At 45.9% G+C, this 13,640-nt stretch overlaps 1 protein-coding gene across 1 annotated transcript in view; it reads right to left on the bottom strand.

Moving 5' to 3' along the window:
• The window catches only part of DCC (DCC netrin 1 receptor), a 436,443-nt gene that overhangs the window by 201,075 nt on the left and 221,728 nt on the right, over positions 1-13,640 (bottom strand). Inside the window, exons 4-5 of the mRNA XM_068424420.1 lie at positions 2,376-2,526; positions 1,541-1,677 (exon numbers count right to left, since the gene is read on the bottom strand). Of these exons, the coding sequence (XP_068280521.1) occupies positions 1,541-1,677; positions 2,376-2,526 (288 nt within the window). The remainder of the gene's footprint in view (positions 1-1,540; positions 1,678-2,375; positions 2,527-13,640) is intronic.

Below are 13,640 nucleotides of genomic sequence, written 5' to 3'. Positions count from 1 at the left end.
ACAAGTGCACTGTGCCATGGCAATGCAGTTTTGGTTTCCCCTTGAGACTCCAACTGTGGCATCTCTCAGCTTTGTGTAGTTCTAGTTTCACGCTTTCCCTCAGAGATTTTCATCACCTTACACTCATCCTTACTCTTGTGTCCTATTGCCATCACACACCTCTCAACGTGCAGGAAAATTCATGTACCTTTAATTTCTACACGACACACAGCAGAAGGCATAAGGAAGCCAAACTAGATACATTACAGACTGAATGCGAACAGGAATAAATATTTCAAAAGGCTCATAAAGGAGTTAAAATACAAAACTCCTACTAATTTTCATGAGAACTACATGGTCAGAAACTATCTGTGCAATACTGTACACAATGATCCTCCAGCCACAGTTGCTGGATAATTTATAGGTGAAATATCAGCCTAATTTATTTCTACTTCTCAAACAACAATTAACTCACCTCCTGCACACTAGATTTGAAAGCAACATATTTCAGTGAGGAAAACAAAGTATCCTGCCCAACAACTTACCTGCCTTTTCATTATTTGATTCCTTCTAATGAAAACAATTCCATAATAAATTCCACAATTATAAAGTCACATTTTTATTTTTAGCCAGTTAAAACAATGTATTACATTAATGTACCTAAAGAAATAGAACTGAACCCTCCATCACCAGTAATTATTATATTTTATTATTTCTCGACATAAGGGTATTGTTATACAAGCACTGAATATCCTATAAGCCAAATTAAGGCTCTGTTCATTAATGAAAGTATTTTTCACGCATAATCTTTAAAGCTAGAGTGCAAAATGATTGAAATATGTTATTGTTTGACAAAGTATGAGCTACGTCGTTCCTTAGATCTGACTGAATAACACTAATGTACTCTGCTATTGTTCAGTGGTTTAAAGAAAGAAAAAAGGCAGCTATTAGATTTAAATTTATTTCAGATTCTATTAATATTTGCCATGTGGAAGGAATTTTGGTGAAAGCAGGTGCTGTCAGGAGGGTGCTTTCATGAGATTTAACAGTGGGAACCCTCCAAGTACCACTGCTGAGTGAGGACTTCCATGAATTTACTTGGACTTAAAATTCAGAAAGAAGGAGCTAAATACATTGATTTTTCTTATCTTACCATATTGACTGTTCATGACATTAAAGAAAAGCAGCTACAAACTTCATTTTCAACCCTGCTGTGCTTGATATGGTGCACAACAGGGAAATCCACTGTAATGCCAAAAATAAGGCTTCAGGAAGGAGAAACAAGGCTTCAGGAAGGAGAAACAAAGGCAAAGGGACCACATAAAAACCACATTAACAACTAGAATCTGATACAAGATGATGCTCACCAAGAACAAGACTATCAGGCATCATTCAAAGATTTACAGGAGTTGGTTTCCACGGGTGCAAATATCTGATCAAAGCAGGGAAGGGACTGCACAGTTTGCAATTCTTTGGAATTTTTAAAATTAAGTTGTTGTGGAAAAGGGAATAATTAAAAATGTTCTTGGAAAAGCAAAGTGGGTGCTGTTCATGTACTCACCCATCACGGAGAGCTCTGCAGAGCCACTGCTGTTCTCGTTTTTGTAGGTGACGACACACGTGTACGTCCCAGAATCGTCGTCGGTCACATTTGAGATGAGCAAGTTACTACCAGCCAGTAATGAATATTTTTTGGACCTGAAATATTAACAACACAAGTCCACAATGTGTTAAGCTGCTACCTCTATCTAGAAAAATACACAGAGTAAATTATGCTGTAAGTAATTCTCAGCTGTGACAATTTTTGCTGGTAACAGCTTTACACTTCCATTTTAAATACCAGCCAGGTGACATTTATGATCAAATTCCACCCTCTGATTTGGTGCAGAGATGAGTTATAGCAGCAGGTTAAGAGACACGTCCATCTTATCAACACTTACAAATACCTTAGGGGTGGGTGTCAAGAGGAGGGGGGCAGAATCTTCTCAGTGGTGCCCAGTGACAGGACAAGGGGCAACGGGCACAAGCTGAAACATGGGAAGTTCCATCTGAATATGAGGAGGAACTTCTCTCCTTTGAGGGTGCCAGAGCCCTGGCACAGGCTGCCCAGGGAGGGTGGGGAGTCTCCTTCTCTGGAGATATTCAAACCCGCCTGGACCCTGTGCAACGTGCTGTGGGTGACCCTGCTTTGGCAGGGGATTGGAGTAGATGATCTCCAGAGGTCCCTTCCAACCCTTAACCCTTCTGTGGTTCTGTGATTCTCATTATTATCAACCTCATGGCCTTCAAGTCCAACCCCCTGAAATTAAAGCATTACACAGTGCTTTGCTTTTATTTTGCTCAAGGAAACAAAGTGTTTTCCTTGAAGGAAAGAACTGAAGGCCCCACGAAGCTACCTGATGGGGAGCACTTCATCTCCTCGCAGCCACGTGAAGGTGGGAGGGGGGTACCCAGAAACGCAGCACTCCAAAACAGCATCCTTCCCTTCCATGGCCACCACGTTCGACGGTCGCTGCAGGAAAAACTGCTGCCTGTGCAAACCTGGATCTACAAGAGCAAGAGAGAGAGTTATCCATAAAAAAATAAGAAAAAATCAACCAAGCAAAACCCACAACAAAACAAAAGAACATTCTTTTTTGTTGGGAATGGGGCATATAAAATGACTGATCAATAAGGGACCCAAGAGACCAGAGCTTTCACAGATTTTTACTGATGGAAAAAATAGAAAAATCATAGTATAGATATAAAAAGTGTATCAAATTGGTAATCTTAGAGCTGCTTACAGGTTGAACCCAAGGGAGCAATTTGAAGGCAGAAAAATAGCAGCTTTTAGGAAAGTGAGAGAGGACTGTTTATATCCTGCTATTAAAGTCAGGTCTTGGAAAGCCACAGCAAAAGGCACAGTCATGGCAAGAGGAGAGAGAGATATACATAAGGTGAAGGGTGTAACTGGATTAACAGCACTATTTTGGAGTTGCAAGAGGGAAGTTCATAAAGAGGTGAGAGAAGAAAAGGACAGCTTCAAGTCAGGAAAAAACAGAATCACAGAATCAATGAGGTTGGAAGAGCCCTCTGGGACCATCGAGTCCAACCATTGCCCTGACACCACCATGGCAACTAGACCATGGCACTAAGTGCCATGGCCAGGCTTTTCTTAAACACCTCCAGAGATGGGGACTCCACCACCTCCCTGGGCAGCCCCTTCCAATGGCTAATGACCCTTGCTGAGAAGAAATGCTTCCTAATGTCCAACCTGAACCTTCCCTGGTGAAGCTTGAGGCTGTGTCCTCTTGTCCTGTCGCTAGTTGCCTGGGAGAAGACGAAGTTATTTCACTCATGGCACTTAGTGCCATGGTCTAGTTGCCATGGTGGTGTCAGGGCAATGGTTGGACTCGATGGTCCCAGAGGTCTCTTCCAGCCTCATTGATTCTGTGATTGTGTGAACTTGAAAAATCTGAATTGAGAAGGTATAAGTAGAGAGATTAGTGCCCCAAACTCTCCTTTGCCTGACCAAAGGTGTCCACACAGACACCTCACATGTCAGAGGCTGTCTCAGTCCTAGACACCTACCTGTGGGCAAGTGATCTGAGCTCAGGGTGCTTTAGGACGAGCTAAATCTCTGCCTCTGACTGCCACAGGTCAATGTTCACTGACCAGGGGACAGCCCCCATGTAGGTGACAACCTACACCCAAATCCCACCCCTTGTGCCTGAAATACCAGGAAAACTCAACCATATGCCAAGGAAATCAGTGGGGTTTGTTTGCTTTTTAACAAGTCTGGTCTTTCTCTAGAAAATGACTTCATTTTCTTATCACAGATGTTGAAACAAATGCGCTGGCCTACAGCCATTAAACATTCCTCCTTGTTTCCTGACACAAACATACACATTACACGATATAAGTAAATATTCCCACCGAATTAACAACTACAAAATCTTCCAGGATCATCTCCAAGTAATTAGCTACTTCTCTCATACAAGTAGAAAGAAACTGTAACTCGCTGCGTACGTTTGCGAGGGATTTACAACAGCTTATTTCAACTTCTTGCTGCAACCAGATGGACACGCGATTTCCAGCCAACAGCAAGTGCAACAACTCAAGAGTTTCAATCTGTGAAGACATCGTAGGTGATCACAGCGATGCCTTTGCCCTGTGAACTGCATATCTCTTGCAATAACCACAAATACACATGTTACCTTAATATATGTAATTAAATACATGGTAGTTAACTAGCAGAAAACATGTGCAAAAGCAGAAAGCAAATAAAATCTGTAAAGTCTCCAGATCTTCATATGAGTGTCTCCTTCCCTTCAAAAGCACTTAGTTCTGAAACCACAAAGGGGTCGTCTTGGATTAAAATAATGATCCTAGTTAGGACAGAAGGTGTGAGCAGCAGTAAGAAGCAGAGCCATAAAAATCTAGGGAAAATGACATTAATGAAGATTAAATTTAATGTTATAAAAAGGAGATGATTGATAATTGAATCTGAAGATCAGTTAATAACTAGCAAAGATTAAAGCAACACCATGCTTCAATCAAAATGAAACACAACAGTATTTTATTTAGGTTTTTTTTCCTCTCACCTGTAATTTGCCTGGCAAAATTATGAATTAACATCCCAATGAAAGCAAATCTCTTAGCCTTAAGGTATGCAGGCAGATGGCTAGATAAAGAACCAAGAACAAGGTTAAACTTGAAGGGGACAAATGTGAGAAATTACTAAACACTGGAAGGAGAAAGTCACTGTCCAACACCAGACTGGGACTCAGATCGTTAGACAATAATGGTAGATGACAGAATAGGGACTCAAAGGTGGGTAAATATTTTTTAATTATTATTTTGGGATCTCTTAATTAACTTAAAATTATCAAAAATGCTTTAGTCTAAAATGTATTTCAAATTAGTTATGGATTTAATGGGTAGCTTCACAGCATTTCAACATGAGAAAACACCACTACTACACATCCCTGTAACACACCTCTGCTTTTATCCTCACTAAACCTCATGTTTAATAATCATCTCACCTCTTGCTTAGCTCCTTTTCCAACACTTTATTCCCATTTAGGATGTGTCCTTTTGCCTCCAGCAGCCGTCTGTGCCTGTGCCATGGGCTGGCTGCTGCTCACCTGCTCTGCAGAGAAATGCCCCGTTGCCTGGAGCAGGGAGAGGGCCCAGTGCACTGCTGTCACCTGCACATCATCATTTCCATCTCTCGCTCCATTCAAGACTCACAAACAGAAGCTTAAGCTTCTCTTTGAACCTTTCTTCACTCCCTAGCTGCCAGCTGAAAAGGTGGCATCTTCTCTACATCCCCTTTTCATCCACAACTGCAGCTCAAAAGCAGACGGAAACCAAACGTGTCAGTTGTGAAGCAACGTTTTGCTGCTTGATTTCCAGCTGAATAGAGAGTGCAAGGTACAGCCAAAGTTAGGAGCTTAAAGTCGTGTAGAGAGTTGAAGAAAACATGTTATAGGAAAGAAAAGAGAAAAAAAAAATCATATTATTTTCAGATAATAATAGGAGGGAGTTGTGGTTTCAAACCCATGAAGATGAGAACTTGCACATTAATCAGGCAAGTCCCCAGCACCGACTGTACCCAACACAGCCCAGAGAAATCACAACCACAGCCACTCCTTACATCTGGGTAGTAAAGGCTGGTGTTAGTTGTACTACCAGAGGGGTCTGGGTGGAATAACTAACATGTTATCTAAAGATCAAGCTGGAATACAACAGGGTTTAGCTTCTGCCCGGCTGCCTGGACATGTCTAGGCAAGTTCTTCTGCACAGACGTGTTCAAGTATACCCGCACAGGCAAACTTTGAGACATCTATTTGTCAATTTGCTCCCTCACACGTGCTAGCACAGACTATTAAAGTTGGCACATCACACCCTCTGTCACCAAAATCAGGAATAAAACTCTTTAACACCAGGTTTTAGCATTAACGAGCAGGCATTACTTCATAGGCCGAGGGATGTGGGGGATCTCTCCTCCTAACATGTCCACTGAGGCACAAAAGCCCATTCATTATATACATTATAGAAAAATGAATATTCATATAATTCCAAGAACAGCCTGCCTATTCCAAGAAACCTTATGCATATGTTAATATATTATGTAATATCTTTGTACATGTGTACTAAATTGGGGAAGGGGTCTCTGGGGGTTGTAATCCCCCCATAGTTCTTCTGTATAACCCTGCTTCTGCGTGAGCGTGGTCGAGGCCTTTCTGCTGACACACGCAGGTGGCTCCAAGGAAAAGATCCTGTTCTGGCTCTTACAGGATTTATCTCTGCACCTGGCGCCAGAGTTTGTGAATCAAGTTAATTTAGACACTACAAAGACGTTGTTCACAGTCTTGTTTATGTCTGGCCCTTCTTTGTATTCAGTGAGGAATTTAACAGAGACCTTAGATTCTCTAAGACTAAGCACAAGCAAGAGTCAGTGACAACAATAACTTTAACCATTATCAGTCCCAGAAGCAGACCCTGTCTGCAAAACATGCAGTTTGCTTCAGAAAGTGCAGTTATTTTAGCTGAAAGGAAAATTACTGACAGGAAAGTTGATTCTGTCTAAAGGTGATACAGAGCAGGCCTTTTAGGGCCTGCACTGAGGCCTACTCTTACTAAACCATCCAGTATCACCTCTGGCTTTGTGCTACCTTCCAAAAAGCTAATTTTTTAAAAACAAAATAATTAGTACAACAGCTCAGTAATTAGGACATGAAAGGCACTGTTATCTGAAGCTACTATTACTTAACCATAACCTTACACAGAACCAAGGAGTCTCCACAGTCACCCTTTCCTTAGGGCGGGCATCCAGTTTCCCCTCAGAGCCAGGATCCGCCTTGAACAAGGGGATGATGTTGGATGTTAAAAGAATTTTAAAATCACGAAACATCTAAGCAAACCCTACAAAAACACACAGCAGTGACAGATCTTGTGCTGAAATCAGCCTTTTTGTGGGCTTAAGCAAGCGGCACATACCTAGTACACAGGCAGCAACTCCAGTACCTGGTTCAGACCTGTCCGCTGCAGATCAGTCGGCAGCGACTGAGGTGAGTCCGGGGCGAGGGTGAGATCGGGCCGTACAGGGTGGGTTCCGTACCCGGGGCCGCCCGAGCAGCAGCCACGAGCCCCGGCTGGACCGGAGTGCGAGCGGCCCAGAGCGGAAAAAAAGGGTGGGCAGTTTGCACAGGAAGGGGCGGTCTCCCTCACGTCGGGGCAAGAGGCCAGTCCAGGAATGGTTTCCACTCCGCAGGGTCCTAAGTCCTCTGCAGGTGCCAGAAAGGATATGGCAATGCAAACTGACCTGCCGCAGAAGCACGCAGTGCTGTTCAATATCTTTATAGATGATCTAGACGTAGGGATTGAGTGCACCCTCAGTAAATGTGCAGATGACACCAAGCTGGGTGAGAGTGTCGATCTGCTGGAGGGTAGGGAGGCCCTACAGAGGGATCTGGACAGGTTGGATAGATGGGCCGAGACCAACGGCATGAGGTTCAACAAGAACAAGTGCCAGGTCTGACACTTGGGCCACAACACCCCAAGCAGCGCTCCAGGCTGGGGGAAGAGTGGTTAGAAAGCGGCCCGGCGGAAAGAGAGCTGGGGGTGCTGATGGACAGGCGGCTAAACATGAGCCAGCAGTGTGCCCAGGTGGCCAAGAAGGCCAATGGCATCCTGGCCTCTACTAGGAATAGGGTAGCCAGCCGGTCTGGGGAAGTGATGGTCCCTCTGTTCTGGGCACTGGTGAGGCCGCACCTTGAATCCTGTGTCCAGTTGTGGGCCCCGCACTTCAAGAGAGATGTTGAGGTGTTGGAGCGAGTGCAGAGGAGGGCGACCAAGCTGGTGAAGGGTCTGGAGGGTCTGAGCTATGAGGAACAGCTGAGGGAGACGGGGGTGTTTAGCCTGGAGAAGAGGAGGCTCAGAGGTGACCTTAGTGCAGTCTACAGCTACCTGAAGGGAGGTTGTAGTGAGGTGGGAGTTGGCCTCTTCTCCCAGGCAACTAGTGATAGGACTAGAGGACACAGCCTCAAGCTTGACCAGGGGAGGTTCAGGTTGGCCATTAGGAAGCATTTCTTCTCAGCAAGGGTCATTAGGCATTGGAAGGGGCTGCCCAGGGAGGTGGTGGAGTCCCCATCTTTGGAGGGGTTTAAGAAAAGCCTGGACATGGCACTTAGTGCCATGGTCTAGTTGCCATGGTGGTGTCAGGGCAATGGTTGGACTCGATGATCCCAGGTGTCTCTTCCAACCTGATTGATTCTGTGATAAAACTCCTAACTGTTGCACCAGTGCAACCAGTTCTTTCCAGGTGAGAAAGAAAAAAGATCAGACCATCAAATTAAGAGTTTTACACTAGAGAGAAAGGAAAAACGAGTGAGATTTTAAGACTAAAAGGCCATTAAATCTTGTTTCTTGTATGACAAGCCGCAGAGTCACCCCCACCCTGAGCTCAAAAGCATGTTTGAATAAAGTGCATTCTTAAGGTTGGCACCCAGGCTTGATTATAAAGATATCCCAGGTCTTGTTATGCCCTTCTCCACTTGATTAAAGAGCACTCAAGTGTATTCTCCCTGATAAGGTACTCGCACACCATAATCAAGCCCACATCATCAACCAACTATGGACGCGCGTTAGCAGACAAGACATACTTCGCATGAAGCCCCGGCTCCACTGGAGTCATCAACTTCATTTCAGCCAAGACTGAATCTCTTATGCACCAACGTGTCATTTGTGGTCTAAGCTCCTAATGTCCATGGGGACATTATTTTTTCACGCAAACCGCTTGTTTGGGAGCAAGGTGCTCCCACCCATGGGCTGCAGACCCCCCTCCTCACTGCACTGATATCTGAGAATACCACACGCTTTGCAAAAATTATATATACCTTTCACAGAATCCCAGAATGGTTAAGGGTTGGAAGGGACCTCTGGAGATCATCTAGTCCAACCCCCAGCCAAAGCAGGGTCATCCACAGCACGTTGCACAGGGTCACTTCCAGGTGGGTTTTGAATATCTCCAGAGAAGGAGACTCCCCACCCTCCCTGGGCAGCCTGTGCCAGGGCTCTGCCACCCTCACAGCAAAGAAGTTCCTCCTCATATTCAGATGGAACTTCCCATGTTTCAGCTTGTGCCCGTTGCCCCTTGTCCTGTCACTGGGCACCACTGAGAAGAGTCTGGCCCCCTCCTCTTGATACCCACCCCTAAGGTATTTGTAAGTGTTGATAAGATCCCCCCTCAGTCTTCTCCAGGCTAAACACCCCCAGCTCTCTCAGCCTCTACTCATAAGAGAGATGCTCCAGTCCTCTGACCATCTCTGTATCCCTCCTCTGGACTCTCTCCAGTAGTTCCTTATCTTTCTTAAACTGGGGGGCCCAGGACTGCACACAGTTACTCCAGATGTGGCCTCACCAGGGCTGTGTAGAGGGGCAGGAGAACCTCCCTTGACCTGTTGGCCACACTCTTCCTAATGCACCCCAGGACACCATTGGCCTTCTTGGCCACAAGGGCACCTTGCTGGCTCATGGTGAACTTGGTGTCCACCAGAACACCCAGGTCCTTCTCTGCAGAGCTGCTCTCCAGTAGATCAGCCCCCAACCTGTACCAGTGCATGGGGTTATTCCTCCCATATATTTGTGTCAATGTGCATTGATAAGAGTTGAGGATGTATTTAATTCTCATCTCAAATTGGTCCTCAACAAGCAGAACTCGGGACAATGCAATTTATTTTTATCTTCCAAGGAAAATGAAGTTGCAAGGAGTTAACTTGGATTCAGCCAGACAGATACAGCTCTTCAGCACGCGAGGAGAAAACGTTCCTGCAGTGTTTTAGCTACATTATATATCTAAAAAAAAGAAAATGCTTTCCTAAACATGTGCTGCAGCCTGTTGGATGGCACCTCGCTGTGCTAAGCTACTTTGGGCTACACTGCATTTGGAAGTGAAGACTCCCATCGTATCGTGTTCACGAAAATTCTTCTGAATGTATTTTTGTGTTGCAGCAGGTTTTCTATTGCAAATTGCAGAACTGAGACGCCTTTAATGTGACACTGATGTGACAGAGTAAGTGTTCGTAGGCACATTTCTAAATTCGATTAAAGGAGATATAGATTTATACCAAATAAAAGCCAATTTTGCTCTCTGCTGTCAGTGAAGACCAGCGAAATTGCCCAACCTGATCTCACCATCATGCCTTGAGGCTGAACGCTTAATCCCAAGGAGAAAGGGAGAGTTATGTGTGAACGGTGTTAGAGAAATCTGTCATTCAAATGATACCGATCTCTCAATATACAGAACACATTAAAATGTCTAACCTGAATGCAGTGACTACGTCAGGATTTTGCTTTTTTGCCTTCACCTCCCAACCCCCTTAACAAGCAATTTGCTGCTTCAGCCCTTCTGCCCTCCCAAAACCTTCAAGCCTGGCTCAGCAGAGCTCTGGGATGTGACATGAGCATGTAAGGAATAAGGACACGCAAAGATTGTAACATCAGCACCGACACGAATCGGGTCTGGAGGGTCTGAGCTACGAGGAACGGCTGAGGGAGCTGGGGGTGTTTAGCCTGGAGAAGAGGAGGCTCAGAGGTGACCTTAGTGCAGTCTACAACTACCTGAAGGGAGGTTGTAGCGCAGTGGGAGTCGGCCTCTTCTCCCAGGCAACCAGCGATAGGACAAGAGGACACAGCCTCAAGCTTGGCCAGGGGAGGTTCAGGTTGGCCATTAGGAAGCATTTCTTCTCAGCAAGGGTCATTAGCCATTGGAAGGGGCTGCCCAGGGAGGTGGTGGAGTCCCCATCTCTGGAGGGGTTTAAGAACTACTGCTTCAAACTGGAAGCTCATGGCTGTGCTGCCATTCAGAGAGACCTGGACAGGCTGGAGAGCTGGGCGGAGAGGAACCTCATGAAGTTCAACAAAGGCAAGTGTAGAGTCCTGCATCTTGGGAGGAATAACCCCATGCACCAGTACAGGTTGGGGGCTGATCTACTGGAGAGCAGCTCTGCAGAGAAGGACCTGGGGGTTCCGGTGGACAACAAGTTCACCATGAGCCAACAATGTGCCCTTGGGGCCAAGAAGGCCAATGGTGTCCTGGGGTGCACTAGGAAGAGTGTGGCCAACAGGTCAAGGGAGGTTCTCCTGCCCCTCTACACAGCCCTGGTGAGGCCACATCTGGAGTAACTGTGTGCAGTCCTGGGCCCCCCAGTTCAAGAAAGATAAGGAATTACTGGAGAGTCCAGCGAAGGGGTACAGAGATGATCAGAGGACTGAAGCATCTCTCTTAGGAGAAGAGGCTGAGAGCGCTGGGTCTGTTCAGCTTGGAGAAGAGCAGAGTGAGGGGGGATCTTATCAACACTTACAAATACCTTAGGGGTGGGTGTCAAGAGGGGACCAGACTCTTCTCAGTGGTGCCCAGCGACAGGACAAGGGGCAATGGGCACAAGCTGAAACATGGGAAGTTCCATCTGAATATGAGGAGGAACTTCTTTACTGTGAGGGTGCCAGAGCCTGGCACAGGCTGCCCAGGGAGGGTGGGGAGTCTCCTTCTCTGGAGATATTCAAACCCACCTGGACGTGACCCTGTGCAACGTGCTGTGGGTGACCCTGCTTTGGCAGGGGGTTGGACTGGATGATCTCCAGAGGTCCCTTCCAATCCTTAACCATTCTGGGATTCTGTGATTCATATTCACCTGGTACTCATGGAACAGAAATCCCTTCCAGAGCCTCCTTAGCTCTAAACAGAGGCTTCGCACACTTGTATGCGTCACCTTGCTCGTAAACGAGCATCAAAATACACGTGGTGCAAACGAGTTAATTTTCCACCACCATCTGGATCCATCCGTGAAGGGGACCCATCTCTGGTATTGGGCACCACTCCTGCAATTTGTGCATCTCTAAATGACACATTTTTTTGGCTGGGATTTTTGTTTAGTTATTTTTGGTGGTGTTTGATAATTACTGGCTGTTAGGGAATGTACATCACCACGGGGATCCTCTCAGGGTATAAAAGAGGAGAAGAAATCTTTGTCTTTGCACCTGATGCAAGCTCAGTGTGTTGCATAAGGAACCGATGGCTGAGCCTCAACGATCCCATGCTTGAGCTTAGCCAGACCTGCCTCAAGGCTAAGTTTAAAACTCTCAGAAGTGCAAGCGCGAGGAAGGAGCTCAGTCACAAAGCAGGAACCCAACTCTACTCGCATTAAATATGAAGGAATTACATGATGTTGTTACCGTTATCTTGCGCTGCAGCTCAGCAGACAAGCTCGGAGAGAGAGAGAAGGAACCTCCATAAGAGACAAGACTACTACTGAGCTTCGGGAAGGATGAAGAACAAGTAGAGCGCCTATGGGTAAGAATTAAGGGGCAGGCTAACGCGGGTGACACTGTTGGGGGGGTTTACTACAGGCCACCTGATCAGGAAGAGGAAGGAGATGAGGCCTTCTACAGACAGCTGGAAGTAGCCTCACGATTGCAGGCCCTAGTTCTCATGGGGGACTTCAATCGCCCCGATATCTGCAGGAAAGACAACACAGTGAGGCACCCACAGTCCAGGAGGTTCCTACAGAGCGTTGACAGCTTTTTGACACAGGTGGTGGAGGAGCCAACGTGGAGAGGTGCTCTGCTAGGCCTTGTGTTAACAAATAACGAAGGTCTGGTTGGAGATGTGAAAGTTGGGGGTAGCCTGGGTTGTAGCGACCACGAGATGGTGGAGTTCGATCGACAGGCGGCTAAACATGAGCCAGCAGTGTACCCAGGTGGCCAAGAAGGCCAATGGCATCCTGGCCTCTCTTAGGAATAGTGTAGCCAGCCGGTCTGGGGAAGTGATGGTCCCTCTGTACTGGGCACTGGTGAGGCCGCACCTTGAATCCTGTGTCCAGTTGTGGGCCCCGCACTTCAAGAGAGATGCTGAGGTGTCAGAGCGACCCTCTCAACTAATTAGCTGAGTGCCTCTAGTTATATGAATATGTATTTCCTCATGTTTTCAGTGTTTGCTGGAAGTTTTCACCTGGGATTAAGTTTCTAGAGCCCAGAGAGAAGTGCAGCACCTCAATTAGGTGAAAAAAAGTGCATTTGAAATGAGCTTGCTGCCAAAAGCTGCAATGGCTGCTCTTCAAATTAAGAGCAACAGATTAAATGTGACACATTAAAAACTCCTCAAGAGCTTTCCTCAGGATTGTTGGGCTTTTATTATACAAGTTCTTCAAAATCTGTTCTCAGATGGCCTGTGTACATCTACAGGCACACAGTTTCTGATGAAGCAAACGGTCACTTGTAATGTGTCTTTTAGTTATCAAAGTAAAAACCTCCTACTCAGTGCTTTGCCCCTCCTGCTACACACATTAATGCACCCACAAACCACTGCTCTTTGGTCATGGAAGTTGAAGGCTCAACTATTCTTCATTTACATGGTGAGTTAAATTACAGGCTTGAGTCTGGTTGGGTGAATTTTACTTTTCTGTCCAGAAAATCAATAATTCCTTCATCCAAATAGTTTGTTTTTCTAACCTGTATCATGTCAGATGATTAATTTCTCTATCAAGAGGAGATACAGGATCACAGAATCAATCAGGTTGGAAGAGCCCTCTGCGATCATCGAGTCCAACCATTGCCCTGACACCACCATGGCAACTACACCAGGGCACTAAGTGCCATGGCCAGGCTTTTCTTAAACC

Source organism: Nyctibius grandis (genome assembly GCF_013368605.1).
Source record: "Nyctibius grandis isolate bNycGra1 chromosome W unlocalized genomic scaffold, bNycGra1.pri SUPER_W_unloc_2, whole genome shotgun sequence".
Taxonomy (NCBI): Eukaryota; Metazoa; Chordata; class Aves; order Nyctibiiformes; family Nyctibiidae; genus Nyctibius; species Nyctibius grandis.
The sequence above is the reverse complement of the archived record's forward strand: the minus strand, read 5'-3'. Positions and strand labels throughout refer to the sequence as shown.